The sequence below is a fragment of the Salmo salar genome, chromosome ssa01 (assembly GCF_905237065.1).
Source record: "Salmo salar chromosome ssa01, Ssal_v3.1, whole genome shotgun sequence".
Lineage (NCBI taxonomy): Eukaryota > Metazoa > Chordata > Actinopteri > Salmoniformes > Salmonidae > Salmo > Salmo salar.
Window position 1 is genome coordinate 79861429 of NC_059442.1, and position 16720 is coordinate 79878148.

At 41.9% G+C, this 16720-nt stretch overlaps 1 protein-coding gene across 1 annotated transcript in view; it reads left to right on the forward strand.

Moving 5' to 3' along the window:
- Positions 1-16720, forward strand: part of LOC106612532 (CUB and sushi domain-containing protein 1) — a 556683-nt gene that overhangs the window by 347968 nt on the left and 191995 nt on the right. Inside the window, exons 11-13 of the mRNA XM_014213739.2 lie at positions 8158-8261; positions 8569-8681; positions 16467-16649. Coding sequence (XP_014069214.2) covers positions 8158-8261; positions 8569-8681; positions 16467-16649 — 400 coding nt within the window. The remainder of the gene's footprint in view (positions 1-8157; positions 8262-8568; positions 8682-16466; positions 16650-16720) is intronic.

Genomic DNA, 16720 nt, shown 5'->3' on the forward strand with positions numbered 1-16720 from the left:
GCATTTTAAAGACAAGACTCTCCTTTATCTAACCACACTGTCCGATTTCAAAAAGGCTTTACAGCGAAAGCAAAACATTAGATTATGTCAGCAGACTACCCAGCCAGAAATGATCAGACACCCATTTTTCAAGCTAGCATATAATGTCACAAAAACCCAGAAGACAGCTAAATGCAGCACTAACCTTTGATGATCTTCATCAGATGACACACCTAGGACATTATGTTATACAATACATGCATGTTTTGTTCAATCAAGTTCATATTTATATCAAAAAACAGCTTTTTACATTAGCATGTGACGTTCAGAACTAGCATACCCCCCCCCGCAAACTTCTGGGGAATTTACTAACAATTTACTAAATTACTCACGATAAACGTTCACAAAAAGCATAACAATTATTTTAAGAATTATAGATACAGAACTCCTCTATGCACTCGATATGTCCGATTTTAAAATAGCTTTTTGGTGAAAGCACATTTTGCAATATTCTGAGTACATAGCCCAGCCATCACGGGCTAGCTATTTAGACACCCGGCAAGTTTAGCCTTCACCAAAATCAGATTTACTATAACAAAAATGTTATTACCTTTGTTGTCTTCGTCAGAATGCACTCCCAGGACTGCTACTTCAATAACAAATGTTGGTTTGGTCCCAAATAATCCATCGTTATATCCGAATAGCGGCGTTTTGTTCATGCGTCCCAGACACTATCCGAAATGGTAAATCAGGGTCGTGCGCATGGCGCAATTCGTAACAAAAAAAATCGAAATATTCCATTACCGTACTTCGAAGCATGTCAACCGCTGTTTAAAATCAATTTTTATGCAATTTATCTTGTAAAAAAGCGATAATATTCCGACCGGGAATCTCCTTTTCGGCAAACAGAGGAAAAATCACAAAGACGGGGGCGGCCAGGGCACGCGCCTAAGCCCACAGTCCCTTGATCGGCCACTTGACAAAGGCGATAATGTGTTTCAGCCTGGGGCTGGGATGACGACATTCAGGTTTTTCCCGGGCTCTGAGCGCCCATGGAAGACGTAGGAAGTGTCACGTTAGAGCAGAGATCCTTTGTAAAAGATAGAGATTGCAAAGAAGTTCAAGAAATGGTCAGACAGGCCACTTCCTGTAAAGGAATCTCTCAGGTTTTGACCTGCCATTTGAGTTCTGTTATACTCACAGACACCATTCAAACAGTTTTAGAAACTTTGGAGTGTTTTCTATCCAAAGCCAATAATTATATGCATATTCTAGTTACTGGGCAGGAGTAGTAACCAGATTAAATCGGGTACGTTTTTTATCCAGCCGTGAAAATACTGCCCCCTAGCCATAACAGGCTAAACAACTATTGATTTAGAACCACAGAGAGTTACCGCAAGTCCCAAAGAAAACAGGAGCTGCCTAACCTATTCCATCCTCCTTTCTTTCATGTTGACAAAGCAGTCTATCACTTTGTCACACAGTACATGCTTTTATTTTTCGTTGTCCTAGGCTACCTGGCTAAAATCCTTGCTCTCTAGCCTAACTTCCATTCATGGGCAACGTTAGCTACTTAACATGAGTCTTCTACATCTAGCTACAGTACATATTGAACTTCCATCCTCTCAGGCCAGGGGCACAACAATGTATGAATTAATGGCTGGATCAGAATCGCTGATATAATCATTGGCCAGTATGAAGATTTAAGTAAACCCACAAGTCCAAATCCCTATCTCCATCCATGGCTAATTTAGGAAAGTGCCAATTTTAGCTAGCTGGTCAGCTAGCCACCAGAGGGCAACAACACAAATAGATGCAACAATTCAAGTTTTTCTGTCAATGACGTATACTCTCAATGGGATTTGATAGGAGTGACGCCAAATCCAAGCTGGCTTCCCTTGACACTTTTTTTTGATGCGCCAGGACCATTCACAGTTGAGCTCGCTTAGTTTAGCTCAACTCTGATTGGCACATTTTTTTAATACTTTTTTTGTCAAGAGAGGCCAGATAGTCGCTGGCTTCCTTTGCCTTCAATGCTATAGTCTGCAACAATGCCCTAATCATTTGGACCAGACAGCATCAGATAGATGGCCTACACATAGAGAGACAGAGGGGTGGTGTTTTGCTTGCTCGGATGCTTTCTCCTGTGAGATACATTTAGCCTCTTGCGACTGAAGGAAAATTGTGAAACACAGAGAGAGGAACGATACATTCATTTTTGTATTAGTCCAACTTTACAGTTGGCACTATGCATTAGGGCAGGTAGTGTTCTCCTGGCATCCGCCAAACCCAGATTCATCCGTTAGACTGCCAGATGGTTAGGCATGATTCATCACTCCAGAGAATGCATTTCCAGTGCTCCAGAGTCCAATGGCAGTGAGCTTAACACCACTCCAGTCAACGTTTAGCATTCTGCATGGTGATCTTAGGCTTGTGTGCAGCTGCTCAGCTGTGGAAACCCATTTCATGAAGCTCCCGATGAACAGTTCTTGTGCTGACGTTGCTTCCAGAGGCAGTTTTGGAACTCGGTAGTGAGTGGACAGAAAATGTGTACAAGCTATGCGCTTCATCACTCGGCAGTCCTGTTCTGTGTGGCCTACCACTTTGCGGCTGAGCCGTTGTTGCTCCTAGACGTTTCCACTTCAACACTTGACAAACTGAATTATTGGAAAGGTGGCATCCTATGACGGTGCCATGTTGAAAGTCACTGAGCTCTTCAGTAAGGCCAATCAACTGCCAATGCTTGTCTATGGAGATTGCATGGCTGTGTGCTTGATTTTTTACACCTGTCAGCAATGGGTGTGGCTGAAATATCCGAATCCACTAATTTGAAAGGGTGTCCACATGCTTTTGTATATATAGTGTATCTTGCACCTAGTACATGGTCCTTAGAGGTTTTGATTCATTAAATGGGTTCAAAGTTGTCTTCCAATGGCTGGGGTTGTGTCAAATGTTCCTGTCTGTCTCCTGTGTAGACTGATAAGTTTGTTCCTTTTCTTTAAACCTATTCTCAATTAATTTTGCAGGTAGTATACGATAGAATTGTCTTAAAGTAGTCTATTTTGTAATAGAATTACTCTTCTGAAAGTTGTTTTTACCTATATTTATTGCAAGAAGCAAGTGCCCTTTTTAAATGACTTGCTGTGTAAGTCAAGTTTTCATTATTTCCTTCTCTAATTTGTGTCATGCCATTATTCAAACATGAGCATTTATCTTGGTGGAAAACTTGGGTTTTGAAAACATGGGTTTTGAAAACAAACCAGTTAATTTTTTAGAACACTTGGACGTCACTGACACAGTAGCTGTCATTCAGCTGTAATGAACGTCCATTCTGTGGCTTTTGTTGCTAGTTTGGGAAGATATGATACTCAAGATTTGTGCTTAGGAATTATGTTCTCCATCTAATTGGAAGAAGGATTGCTTTCAAAGTATGAGCAGGTCAGAGTATGAACAACCTCATAAAATGTTTCTTTCTTCCGATCTGTTCTCCAGCTAATATTTTCTGACATTAAGTGTTACAAGTAGTGCTGCCTCATCAGATCCCTAGTTGATTTGTGATCATAAGCCAACCATAATGTGTTACATTGATTACACAAGTGTATGTATAGGATAGGTCTAGATGTCCACAGTTCAATCAACCGTCCAGGTTCGGAAAATGCCCGCCAGTTGACCCTCTTTCAAGATAACACTATTGTTTGTAGGGAATATTCCATCTTGTAAATTGCACCTCAAACGACTATGTTCATGTCTGGAGCAAGTTTTGATTAATTTTAATTAATTTTGTGTATACAATAATTTGAATGTTTAACTCACAGTCGGACTTCAATGTTATGCTCTAAACCGAGCTGTGTTTTTCCAGAGTCACCTGGCATACCATCATACATTAGACTAGGTTACCACAAGGAGTATAATCCATTCAGTAATTAATATAGTCATTGACACATGAATATATTTACCCCCGATGTGTTTGTGTATGTAACTGGTTGACAGTATTTATAAACAAATAGTGTGATGTTTTTGACAAAACAATGTTGGGACACAAAATGGGCAAAATGGGCTAAATGTATAGGGACAGGTGTTCAAACCAGACATTGATTATTTTGGATGAGTTACAAAACATCAACAATCTCTACAAAGTCACAGGGAGGTTTTAAAAGCATTTCAGAAGTCTTATCAACAATTGAATACAAAACAGAACCATTGAACCAGTTGTCATGCCTTTCGGTTCTGAATAAAACAAAGGAATCAATAGTGCCCTAAATATTATCTACAGGCCACTTAAAGGAACAATCACCAAGATGTGCTGTCAGCATGCAATTGTGTTGATATAGACTATGAGTTCTGTTTTCTCCATTGCTAAGTCTTCTGTAAAAACCCTATTGGTTTTTGACAGGGTAATTTGAGAGGGTGGAAATGTAGACTTTTCATTTAAGATTGCCTTAAACCGCTTACTATGAAACAAAGTTTGACATTCCACACAGATTGCTTGTCCAAAAACTTCAGAGGTGCTCACAGTTTCGTAAAAACCAACAACATATGTTTACCTCTATTGACGGTATATTATCCCAGAGACATAAGAGAAGGCTAGTAAAATGTCCCAACAGTGCAGGTGTCACCTGATTTAATATATACTGTACATATGTTTATAGCACAGCTTTAGGGAGTTACCATGGACATGGATATTGTGGTGACACTGAGAAATTAAAGGCTCTCCATATTCTATTGTAATTGTAAATAGCAGGTCATTGTGTAATTGCTAATTTATTCTTAACCCTGTCCATCTCTCGGCTTGTATTTTGGCTTGTTCCAGTCATCATGACTTCATCACATTGCTACATGTATTTGGACGGTGTCTGTTTTTAATTATTATTAAAGCATAGGTCGGAATTCAATCTTAGCACACATTGGTTTTTGCAGTGCGATTTCTCTCAGGTGGCTTATGCTGTATTGGAGTTGTCAATGGTGTTATGCCAAGAAGATTGACATTTCATGGATATTGGATTGCCACAAAGCCACAATGATCCTTAGACAATGTATTGTTTTTGTGCACTTTGAAGTGCAATGCATGACAATTGATATACAAACAGATGGTGCAGCAGTCTAATTAAACACACATTCATCAAATCTACATATATTAGTGTTAAGTTCCATTAAACTGTATATTATTCTTGGTTTAGTAGCCGTTGGTCATTGAGGGAAAATGTGTGTGTTAGATCTTGCCCCGAGCTATTGTTATCATTAATCTCTGCCATGTATTTTTTTTATATCTGAAGAGTTGTGAGTACAGTGTCTTCAGAAAGTATTCATACCACTTTACTTTTTCCACATTTTGTTGTTACAGCCTGAGATTTTGTGTCACGGATCTACACACAATACCCCATAATGTCCAAGTGATTTTTTTTTTGCATATTTTTTTTTAAATTAATAAAAAATGAAAATCTGAAATGTCTTCAGTCAATAACTATTCAAGCCTAAAGCCTAAATAAATTCAGGACTAAAAATGTGCTTCACAAATCACATAAATTGCATGGACTTATTCTGTGTTCAATAATAGTGGTTAACATGATTTTTCAATGACTACCCTGTCTCTGTACCCCACACATACAATTATCTGTAAGTTTCCTCAATTGAGTAGTGAATTTCAAGCACAGATTCAACCATAAGGACAGGGAGATTTTTCAATGCCTCACAAAGAAGCGCAGTGATTGGTAAATGTGTAAAAAAAAAGGCAGATGCTGAATATCCCTTTGAGCATGGTGAGGTTATAAATTAGGCTGTGTATGGTGTATCAATACACCCAGTCACTAAAAGATACAGGCGTCCTTCCTAACTCAGTTGCTTGAGAGGAAGGGATTTCACCATGGTGATTTTAAAAGTTAGAGTTTAATGCTTGATAGGAGAAAACTGAGGATGGCTCAACAACATTGTAGTTACTCCACAATACTAATCTAAATGACAGAGTGAAAAGAAGGAAGCTTGTATAGAATAAAACATATATTTTCATCCTGTTTGCGACAAGGCACTTATGTAATACTGCAACATGTGGCAAAGAAATTAACGTTTTGTCCTAAATACAAGTTTTGGGCAAATCCAACACAACACATCACTGAGTACCATTCTTCATATTTTCAAGAATGGTGGTGGCTGCATCATGTTATGGGTATGCTTGTCATTGGCAAGGACTAGGGAGATTTTAGGGGGGGGGCGGGGTACAGCTATAAGCACAGGCAAAATCCTAGAGAGAAACCTGGTTCAGTCTGCTTTCCAACAGACACTGGGAGAAGAATTCACCTTTCAGCAGGAGATTTAACCTAAAACACAAGGCCAAATCTACACTGCAGTTGGTTACCAAGATGACATTGAATGTTCCTGAGTGGCCTAGTTACAGTTTTGACTTAAACCGGCTTGAAAATCTATGACAAGACTTGAAAATGGCTGTCTAGCAATGATCAACTTGACAGAGCTTGAAGAATATTTTAAAGAATAATGAGCATATTGTACAATCCAGGTGAGCAAAGCTCTTAGATAATTACCCAAAATGACACACAGCTGTAATCAGCGCTAAAGGTGATTCTACAAAGTATTGACTCAGGTGTGTGAATGTAAATGAGATATTTCAGTAAAACCTTTTAAAAATAAATTTGCAAACATTTCTTGGAATACATTGTCATTATGGGGTAGTGTGTGTAGATGGGTAAGAAAAAAATATTTAATCAATTTTGAATTCAGGCTGTAACACAACAAAATGAGGAATAAGTCAAGGGGTATGACTACTTTCTGAAGGCACTGTACATGGCATTGTCATAGGCGTCGATGAACGGTGACCAAAATGCAGCGGGTATAGTGCTCATCTTTCCTCTTTATTTGAAAGAACACTCAAAACAAAATAAACAGACGACGAAACAGTTCCATAAGGCACACAGGCGATACAGAAAATAACCACCCACAAACCTAAAGGAAAAAACAGGCTGCCTAAGTATGGCATCCAATCAGAGACAACGAAAAACACCTGCCTCTGATTGGAAACCATATTTGGCCAAACATGGAAATAGAAAACTAGAACCAAAATCCCCTAGAAAAAAAAAGAAAACACACAAAACAAACACCCCCTGCCACGCCCTGACCATACTACAATGACAAATGACCCTTTTACTGGTCAGGACGTGACAGGCATGGTGAGTTATCAGAGGCTCCTGAATAGTAAACTGGCTATCAGTGAACTTGTACTCAAGGGTTTAGGCTCTCACATTGATCATTCACTTTGGGCCCTTTGGCTTGCTAATACACATTTCAGTGAGGATTGCCCAACCTACACAGGTAATATATTTCTGCTTAACGTTTCAGATTAAAAAAATATGGATGGGAATAATGGTTATTTAATGGCCCAAATGAGAGAATTTTAGGATGTTGATAATGGGTTTGTCCTAATTAAGCTTTATTTCTTCCCTTCAAGCAATCTCTGCTGAAATCCAATTTTCTTTTAATTGCCTTTCATCCTGTACAGGCATCAAATGTGGAGGCATCTTTTTTTTCTCAATGCTTTGTTTGTGCCCAGGCATTGCAAATACTTGAACTGCTCTTTTGCATTTCATCATTTCATTGCCACCCCAAAATAATTTGTAAATGTATTTCATGGTTTCATTATTTCAGCTTCCCTGGTAGCAGTGGCAGGGTTGCTTTTTACACATACTATGCAATGATAATCAGTCATAACAGCACTCCCATAAGACGTCTTTGAAATGATAGAGCTTCAGCAGCTGAAATGTTGCTGTCTTTTGCAGCTCTAATATGATTAAGCTATGTTTTGCCATGGTGCATACCAAAGAGTACCATGATGTTTTTATACATTACATGCTAAAAGACTCGTTATTATTGTATGGGATCTATGGTTATAATTCAATCATAGCACATTATACTTTTGATGCAAAACCACACATATCTTAAATATTTGTTTAAATCACAACCACAGTTGACACAGATATGGATTGTTTACTTTTTGCATGATTTGAAAGGCAATTTGTTATGATTGAATTCCGACCCAAGGCTTTTAATTTATACAATTTCTAGGAAAATAAAGCAAACGAAGCGTTGTATAAATAGTACAATTGCAAAATTGTTTATGGCCATGCTATCGCGGCTGTCCTTGAACCAATGGAACATTTATCCTTTTTTGAGCAGGTTATTAAGCTTGCCTTTGAGGAGTTTGATCTTGAGAGAGGATATGACACGCTAACAGTGGGGGATGGAGGGAAAATCGGCGATGCCAGGAGAGTGCTCTATGTGTGAGTACTCTGCAGATGCTCTGAATTTATCATTTACTATCTCGGACTATCCCTCCAGCATTCTCTGTAGGATTTTTTAAGTTGCACAGAGCTACTACTGCATGCTCTAGTCTACACAGATGAAATAGGACAATGCATTGTGCATTTATTCAGATAATACATTGAACATAATTGTCATATAATTAATACACATTTACCCCTTACTTGAAAATACTAGTCAAAGCTTTTGGAGCATAAAAACAATAAATTGAGCTTCTGATGTGAGTAAGAGACAATGAATCATTGAGTTCCATGTGATGTGTTTCAGGCTGACAGGGTCCAGTGTTCCTGACCTGATAGTCAGTATGAGCAACCAGATGTGGCTACATCTCCAGTCTGATGACACCATCGGGTCCCAAGGGTTCAAAGCCCTATATGAAGGTATGCTTCCCATTCTCTTTGAGAACATATTCAATGGTCTGCCAAAAAAATGGATTTGGTCTGGATTTAAACCCTGTACATTTCCCATTTCATGTTGAGGTCATGCTTATTTGAGTCTCATAGTTGGTGCCACTTTTCCACATACATAAAATCTGATATGTAAGATATGTGTTGGTCTGCCCAGGATGTCCTTTTGACTAGGCAACTATATGTGCATTTATTTACACCCTGTAGAATGTTCACTGTATGCCTAGCCAAGTCATCAATTCTATAGATTCAGCGAAAGATTAAAGCAAATGGGTCAGCATATGTGCTCGACACAGACACTGATATGTTAGAGTTATCCAAATGAAATGCACTGGCTGGTTTTGGGTAGGCTACCAAATAACATCTAAGCAAAGTTCTATGAAAATATATAAGCATCTGTTTCAATAAACACTAATGTGCAGAATTTGCTTCCACCAGCATAAACGGTAATTCATTTCCAGTATCAGATGGTCGGTCTAATTCCTTCCAACTGATGAATAGCAATGAACTTGCACTAATAAGTCATGTGTTGACTGGGCACAGTGTGCCACTCTGGCAAAGTCAAACCCACATTAAAGTAGTGTCATGCTGTGAGAGCAGAAGAGATTTGCGTTGCTGATACATACTGTGGAGACGGTTTGCTTTGGAAGATGCTTTCCATTCAACTCAACTGCTAGGTGGAAGTACAGTTTACTTAGGCCCCTATTCAATAAAATATTTTGTGTGGAAACATTGTACAGAAAGTCTGTTGTCACCACCATCAACTTTCCATTTAGACATTTATGAAGATATTACAATCATGGCCAAAAGTTTTGAGAATGACACAAATATACATTTTTACAAAGTCTGCTGCCTCAGTTTGTATGATGGCAATTTGCATATACTCCAGAATGTTATGAAGAGTGATCAGATGAATTGCAATTAATCGCAAAGTCCCTCTTTGCCATGCAAATGAACTGAATCCCCCAAAAACATTTCCACTGCATTTCAGCCCTGCCACAAAAGGACCAGCTGACATCATGTCAGTGATTCTCTTAACCTCTCTAGGGTAGGTGGCACCAAATCGTCCCACCTACGTAACAGCCAGTGTAATCCCGTAGCGCGTTATTCAAAAACCTCAAAAATGCAAAAACTTCAATTTTTCAAACATATGACTATTTTACACCATTTTAAAGACAAGACTCTCGTTAATCTAACCACACTGTCCGATTTCAAAACGGCTTTACAACGAAAGCAAAACATTAGATTATGTCAGCAGAGTACCCAGCCAGAAATAATCAGACACCCATTTTTCAAGCTAGCATATAATGTCACATAAACCCAAACCACAGCTAAATGCAGCACTAACCTTTGATGATCTTCATCAGATGACAACCCTAGGACATTATGTTATACAATACATGCATGTTTTGTTCAATCAAGTTCATATTTATATCAAAAACCAGCTTTTTACATTAGCATGTGACTAGCATGTGACTAGCATTCCCACCGAACACTGCCGGTGAATTTACTAAATTACTCACGATAAACGTTCACAAAAAGCATAACAATTATTTTAAGAATTATAGATACAGAACTCCTCTATGCACTCGATATGTCCGATTTTAAAATAGCTTTTCGGTGAAAGCACATTTTGCAATATTCTCAGTAGATAGCCCGGCATCACAGGTCTAGCTATTTAGACACCCAGCAAATGTAGCACTCACCAAAGTCAGATTTACTATAAGAAAAATGTTATTACCTTTGCTGTCTTCGTCAGAATGCACTCCCAGGACTTCTACTTCAACAACAAATGTTGGTTTGGTTCAAAATAATCCATAGTTATATCCAGACAGCGGCGTTTTGTTTGTGCGTTCAAGACACTATCCGAAAGGGTAAATAAGGGTGACGAGCATGGCGCAATTCCTGACCAAAAAATTCTAAATATTCCATTACCGTACTTCGAAGCATGTCAACCGCTGTTTAAAATCAATTTTTATGCCATTTTTCTCATAAAAAAGCGATAATATTCCGACCGGGAATCTGCGTTTAGGTAAACAGACGAAAGAAAATAAAGCATTCGGTCGACTCGGGCACGCGCCTAAGCCCATAGTACTCTGATCGGCCACTTGCCAAAAGCGATAATGTGTTTCAGCCAGAGGCTGCCTCGATATCGTTCAGCTTTTTCCCGGGCTCTGAGAGCCTATGGGAGCCGTAGGAAGTGTCACGTTAGAGCAAAGATCCTCAGTCTTCAATAAAAAGAGCCAAGATGAAACACAATTTGTCAGACAGGCCACTTCCTGCATGAAATCTTCTCAGGTTTTGGCCTGCCATTTGAGTTCTGTTATACTCACAGACACCATTCAAACAGTTTTAGAAACTTTAGGGTATTTTCTATCCAAAGCCAATAATTATATGCATATTCTAGTTACTGGGCAGGAGTAGTAACCAGATTAAATCGGGTACGTTTTTATCTGGCCGTGTCAATACTGCCCCCTAGCCCTAACAGGTTAACACAGGTGTGAGTGTTGACGAGGACAAGGCTGGAGATCACTCTGTCATGCTGATTGAGTTCGAATAACAGACTGGAAGCTTCAAAAGGAGGGTGGTGCTTGGAATAATTGTTCTTCCTCTGTCAACCATGGTTACCTGCAAGGAAACACGTGCCGTTGTAACGGTTGTCGTTGAAATGAGGCCACGGTGCAGCGGAGGATGTGTTCATCTTGAAAGGTTTTATTGACCGAATGAACACTATACAAAAAAGAAACCAAAAGAACGACCAGCAACAGTTCTGTCAGGAACAAACTCTAAACAGAAAACATTCACCCACAAACCCCAAAGGAAAAACAGGCTGCCTATGTATGACTCTTAATCAGCAACAACGATCTACACCTGTTCCTGATTGAGAGCCATACACGGCCAAAACAAAGAAAACCACCAACATAGAAAAAGAAACCTAGAACGCCCACCCATGTCACACCCTGGCCTAACCAAAAATAGAGAACAAAAAAACCCTCTCTATGGCCAGGGCGTTACAGTACCCCCCCCAAAGGTGCGGACTCCGGCCACAAAACCTGACTCTAAAGGGGAGGGTCCGGGTGGGCCTTCCTACGGCGGCGGCTCTGGTGCGGGACGTGGACCCTGCTCCACCCTCAGCTTAGCCCACTTAGGTGGCGTCCCTGGCTGCGCCGGAGAACTGGCGGACAACCCTGGCTGCGCCCGGCAGGCGGGCGACTCTGGCTGCGCCCGGCTGGCGGGCGACCCTGGCTGCGCCGAGCTGGCGGGCGACCCTGGCAGCTCCGGGCTGGCGGGCGACTCTGGCTGCGCCCGGCTGGCGGGCGGCCCTGGCTGCGCCCGGCTGGCGGGCGACCCTGGCTGCGCCGGAGTTGGCGGGCGACCCTGGCTGCGCCGAGCTGGCGGGCGACCCTGGCAGCTCCGGGCTGGTGGGCGACTCTGGCTGCGCCCGGCTGGCGGGCGGCTCTGGCGGCTCCGGACAGGCGGGCGGCTCTGGTGGCTCCGGACAGGCGGGCGGCTCTGGCGGCTCCGGACAGGCGGGCGGCTCTGGCGGCTCCGGACTGGCGGGCGGCTCTGGCGGCTCCGGACTGGCAGGCGGCTCTGGCGGCTCTGGCACAGGATTCACCAGGCTGGGGAGACATGCAGGAGGCCTGGCTCTGGGCGCAGGCACAGGACTCACCAGGCTGGGAAGACATGCAGGAGGCCTGGCTCTGGGCGCAGGCACAGGACTCACCAGGCTGGGAAGACATGCAGGAGGCCTGGCTCTGGGCGCAGGCACAGGACTCACCAGGCTTGGAAGACATGCAGGAGGCCTGGTTCTGGGCGCAGGCACAGGATAGACCTGGTCCTGAAGACGCACTGGAGGTCTAGAGCGCACAGCCTGTACAACCCGTCCTGGCTCGATTCCCACTCTAGCATGGCACTTGCGGGGGGCTGGGATGTAGCGCACCGGGCTATGAGCGCGCACTGGAGACACCGTGCGCTCTACCGCATAACACGGTGCCTGACCAGTACCACGCCACTTCCGGTAAGCACGGGGAGTTGGCCCAGAATTCGATCCTGGCTCTGCCACACTCCCCGTGTGCCCCCCCAAAAACATTTTTGGGGGCTGCCTCTCGTGCCTGTTGCGCTCCCTTGTCTCATACCACCGCCTCTCAGCTTTCGCTGCCTCGATCTCCCACTGCGGGCGGCGATATTCCCCAGCTTGATCCCATGGTCCCTTTCCGTCCAGTAATTCCTCCCACTGCCAAGAATCCTGAACCTTCTGCTCCTTCCTCTCACGCTGCTTGGTCCGTTGTCGGTGGGTGAATCTGTAACGGCTGTCGTTGAAATGAGACCAAGGTGCAGCGGAGGATGTGTTCATCTTGAAAGGTTTTATTGACCGAATGAACACTATACAAAAAAGAAACCAAAAGAACTACCAGCAACAGTTCTGTCAGGAACAAACTCTAAACAGAAAAAAATTCACCCACAAACCCCAAAGGAAAAACAGGCTGCCTATGTATGACTCTCAATCAGCAACAACGATCTACACCTGTTCCTGATTGAGAGCCATACACGGCCAAAACAAAGAAAACCACCAACATAGAAAAAGAAACCTAGAACGCCCACCCATGTCACACCCTGGCCTAACCAAAAATAGAGAACAAAAAAAACCTCTTTATGGCCAGGGCGTTACAGCCGTCATCATTGCTTTGCACAAAAAGGGCTTCACAGGCAAGGATATTGCTGCCAGTAAGATTGCACCTCAATCAACCATTTATCGGATCATCAAGAACTTCAAGGAGAGTGGTTCAATTGTTGTGAAGAAGGCTTCAGGGCGCCCAAGAAAGTCCAGCAAGCGCCAGGACCGTCTCCTAAAGTTGATTCAGCTGCGGGATCGGGGCATCACCAGTACAGAGCTTGCTCAGGAATGGCAGCAGGCAGGTGTGAGTGCATCTGCACGCACAGTGAGGTGAAGACTTTTGGAGGATGGCCTGGTGTCAAGAAGGGCAGCAAAGACACTTCTCTCCAGGAAAAACATCAGGGACAAACTGATATTTTGCAAAAGGTACAAGGATTAGGCTGCTGAGGACTGGGGTAAAGTCATTTTCTCTGATGAATCCCCATTCCGATTGTTTGGGGCACCTGGAAAAAAGCTTGTCCGGAGAAGACAAGGTGGGCGCTGCCATCAGTCCTGTGTCATGCCAACAGTAAAGCATCCTGAGACCATTCATGTGTGGGGTTGCTTCTCAGCCAAGGGAGTGGGCTCATTCACAATTTTGCCTAAGAACACAGCCATGAATAAAGAATGGTACCAACACATCCTCCGAGAGCAACTTCTCCCAACCATCCAAGAACAGTTTGGTGACGAACAATGCCTTTTCCAGCATGATGGAGCACCTTGCCATAAGGCAAAAGTAGTAACTAAGTGGCTCGGGGAACAAAACATCGACATTTTGTGTGCATGGCCAGGAAACTCCCCAGACCTTAATCCCATTGAGAACTTGTGGTCAATCCTCAAGAGGCGGGTGGACAAATAAAAACCCACAAATTCTGACAAACTCCAAGCATTGATTATGCAAGAATGGGCTGCCATCAGTCAGGATGTGGTCCAGAAGTTAATTGGCAGCATGCCAGGGCGGATTGCAGAGGTCTTGAAAAAGAAGGGTCAACACTGCAAATATTGACTCTTTGCATCAACTTCATGTAATTGTCAATAAAAGCCTTTGACACTTATGAAATGCTTGTAATTATACTTCAGTATTCCATAGTAACATCTGACAAAAATATCTAAAGACACTGAAGCAGCAAACTTTGTAGAAATGAATATTTGTGTCATTCTCAAAACTTTTGGCTACGACTGTACAATTACCCCTTCATACACAAGTCTCAACCCTTTCTTTATATGGCCACACTGACAGTTTGCACAATTGACAGCTCAACAAAATGCATAACCCTGCACAATGACACCACCTCAATGTCACACTAGTGCCTACTGTCCAGGTACCATGTTTGACAGCAAAACCACTGAATATAAGTGGCGGGACTTATTCTTAAGGGGCCCTGTACAGTAGGTGTCCATGTCTACTGTATATATAATCTGGGGGAGTATTCAGTCAGCCTTGTTCACCTGTAGTATGCATCATATAATTATATCTGTGTGAGAAAGGCTGGCAACACCAAGTGATACCTACATTTGAACTATTTGAAACATTCACAACCCATAACTAATTGCTTGTGTAAATGATGAAGCAACATATATCAGTCAGAGGGAAGAGAATCATGGTATCCGATAAAATATACTAATAAAAAGATATGTTGTAAAGACTGTCTATAGATACATATAAATCACTAAATTGCCACATATAATGATGAACGTTAAGGATTAAGTATTCAAATAATTGCATAATACCATCAAACTCACTTTGCAAGTAGGTAAGCATTTTTAGGCAGAGGCTCCTAGTAAATACTGTAGTTTACCCATAACCTGTACTTGATTTCCTTCTTTAATTCCTTCCTGTAGCACATTCTATGTGCATATTTCTTATTTATTCTGTGACATGATTCCGATTTTCTGTCATACAACAGGGTAAGGTAGGCTCATTGTGAGAAAATGTATTTTGAGGGATGTCTCACAAGGCGGCTGTATAAGAGGGAGGAAAATTGTGTTTTTGTTGTCATGCATTTCCAGACACATTACAATGCGAGAACAGAGCCAAGTAAACCCGTTGCTATGGAAAATGGAAACAATGAGCTTCATTCACTGAGCTTTATTCGGTGGAACTGCAGTCTCTTTTATATATTTTTTTTTTACATGCAGTATATATCCCAGAAAACAGTGACACAGAGAGAGCATAAAGATAAATTACAAACATTTTTCTGTTATTTGTGGGCATTGATATGATGCTTTGAGTTGTTCATGACATCTCTGAAATATTTGCATTATCTCTGAAACAGACCACTGTGTACCTCAATGGCACATATTTTGATGTTATCTCCTGCTTACCATTTCTTCAATGTTTGAAATTTCACCCACAATATGCATGTAAATGGTAGACATGTCCAAGACACCTAATTTGACTCCCAGCTCATCATAATTTAGGTTATTGGACAATAAATTCAGCGATGGACAGCCACTTGAGGCATTTTTACATATTAGTGTTTAAGAGCATGGTAAATCCTTAGTAAGACAGTTTACATCTCAATCACGGTTGCGATCAGGCTGATATGCCCTTAACCTGAATGTGGAGCCTACGCATAGATCCCTCAACTAATTGCTCTTGGCAGCTCCAAAGGTATTTAACCGGCACTTAACATCTCACAAAGGTTGTTGAATGTGCTGCTGGAATTAAACTCATCCCCTGTAGATTATTGCTCAGCTGGGCCAGTGGAGCGATAGCTACTGAGCTGACATGCTGGTTGTTAACACAAAAAATGAACTCTTCCAGAACGTCATTCATTTGTCACTGTCATTTTACTCCTGCTAGAAAATACTGCCTCCACCTGAACTTGTAGAGGAGATAGACAACAGTTGGCATGCCAGTATATTGCTCTTGCTGTCTTGTTCTCTATTGGATTATATTGATGGTTCTAAAATGATTATACTTGTGTAAGGAATGTTGTGTTAGAGGAAAGCTGTCATGTTATGTTTTGAGGATCTGAAGATTGCTCAGTGGATATCAGTTTTAGGACATTCAACCCTAAGAGCAACTAACCAGATGTCATTAGGTATTGAAACCATTGAATGAACTTGAACATGGTAACACTTGCATATTTTTACAGAAATCGACAAAGGAGGGTGTGGGGATCCTGGCATCCCGGCCTACGGCAGAAGATCGGGGGAGCGGTTTTTACATGGCGACATGCTGACGTTCGAGTGTCAGGCGGCCTTTGAGTTGGTCGGCGAGAGAACAATATCTTGCCAGCAAAACAACCAGTGGTCTGGAAACAAACCCAGCTGCGTGTGTAAGATGCTATTTCAAAATGTATGACTTTAATTTACAGCACTCTCATTTAGATTGATCCATCTGATACAC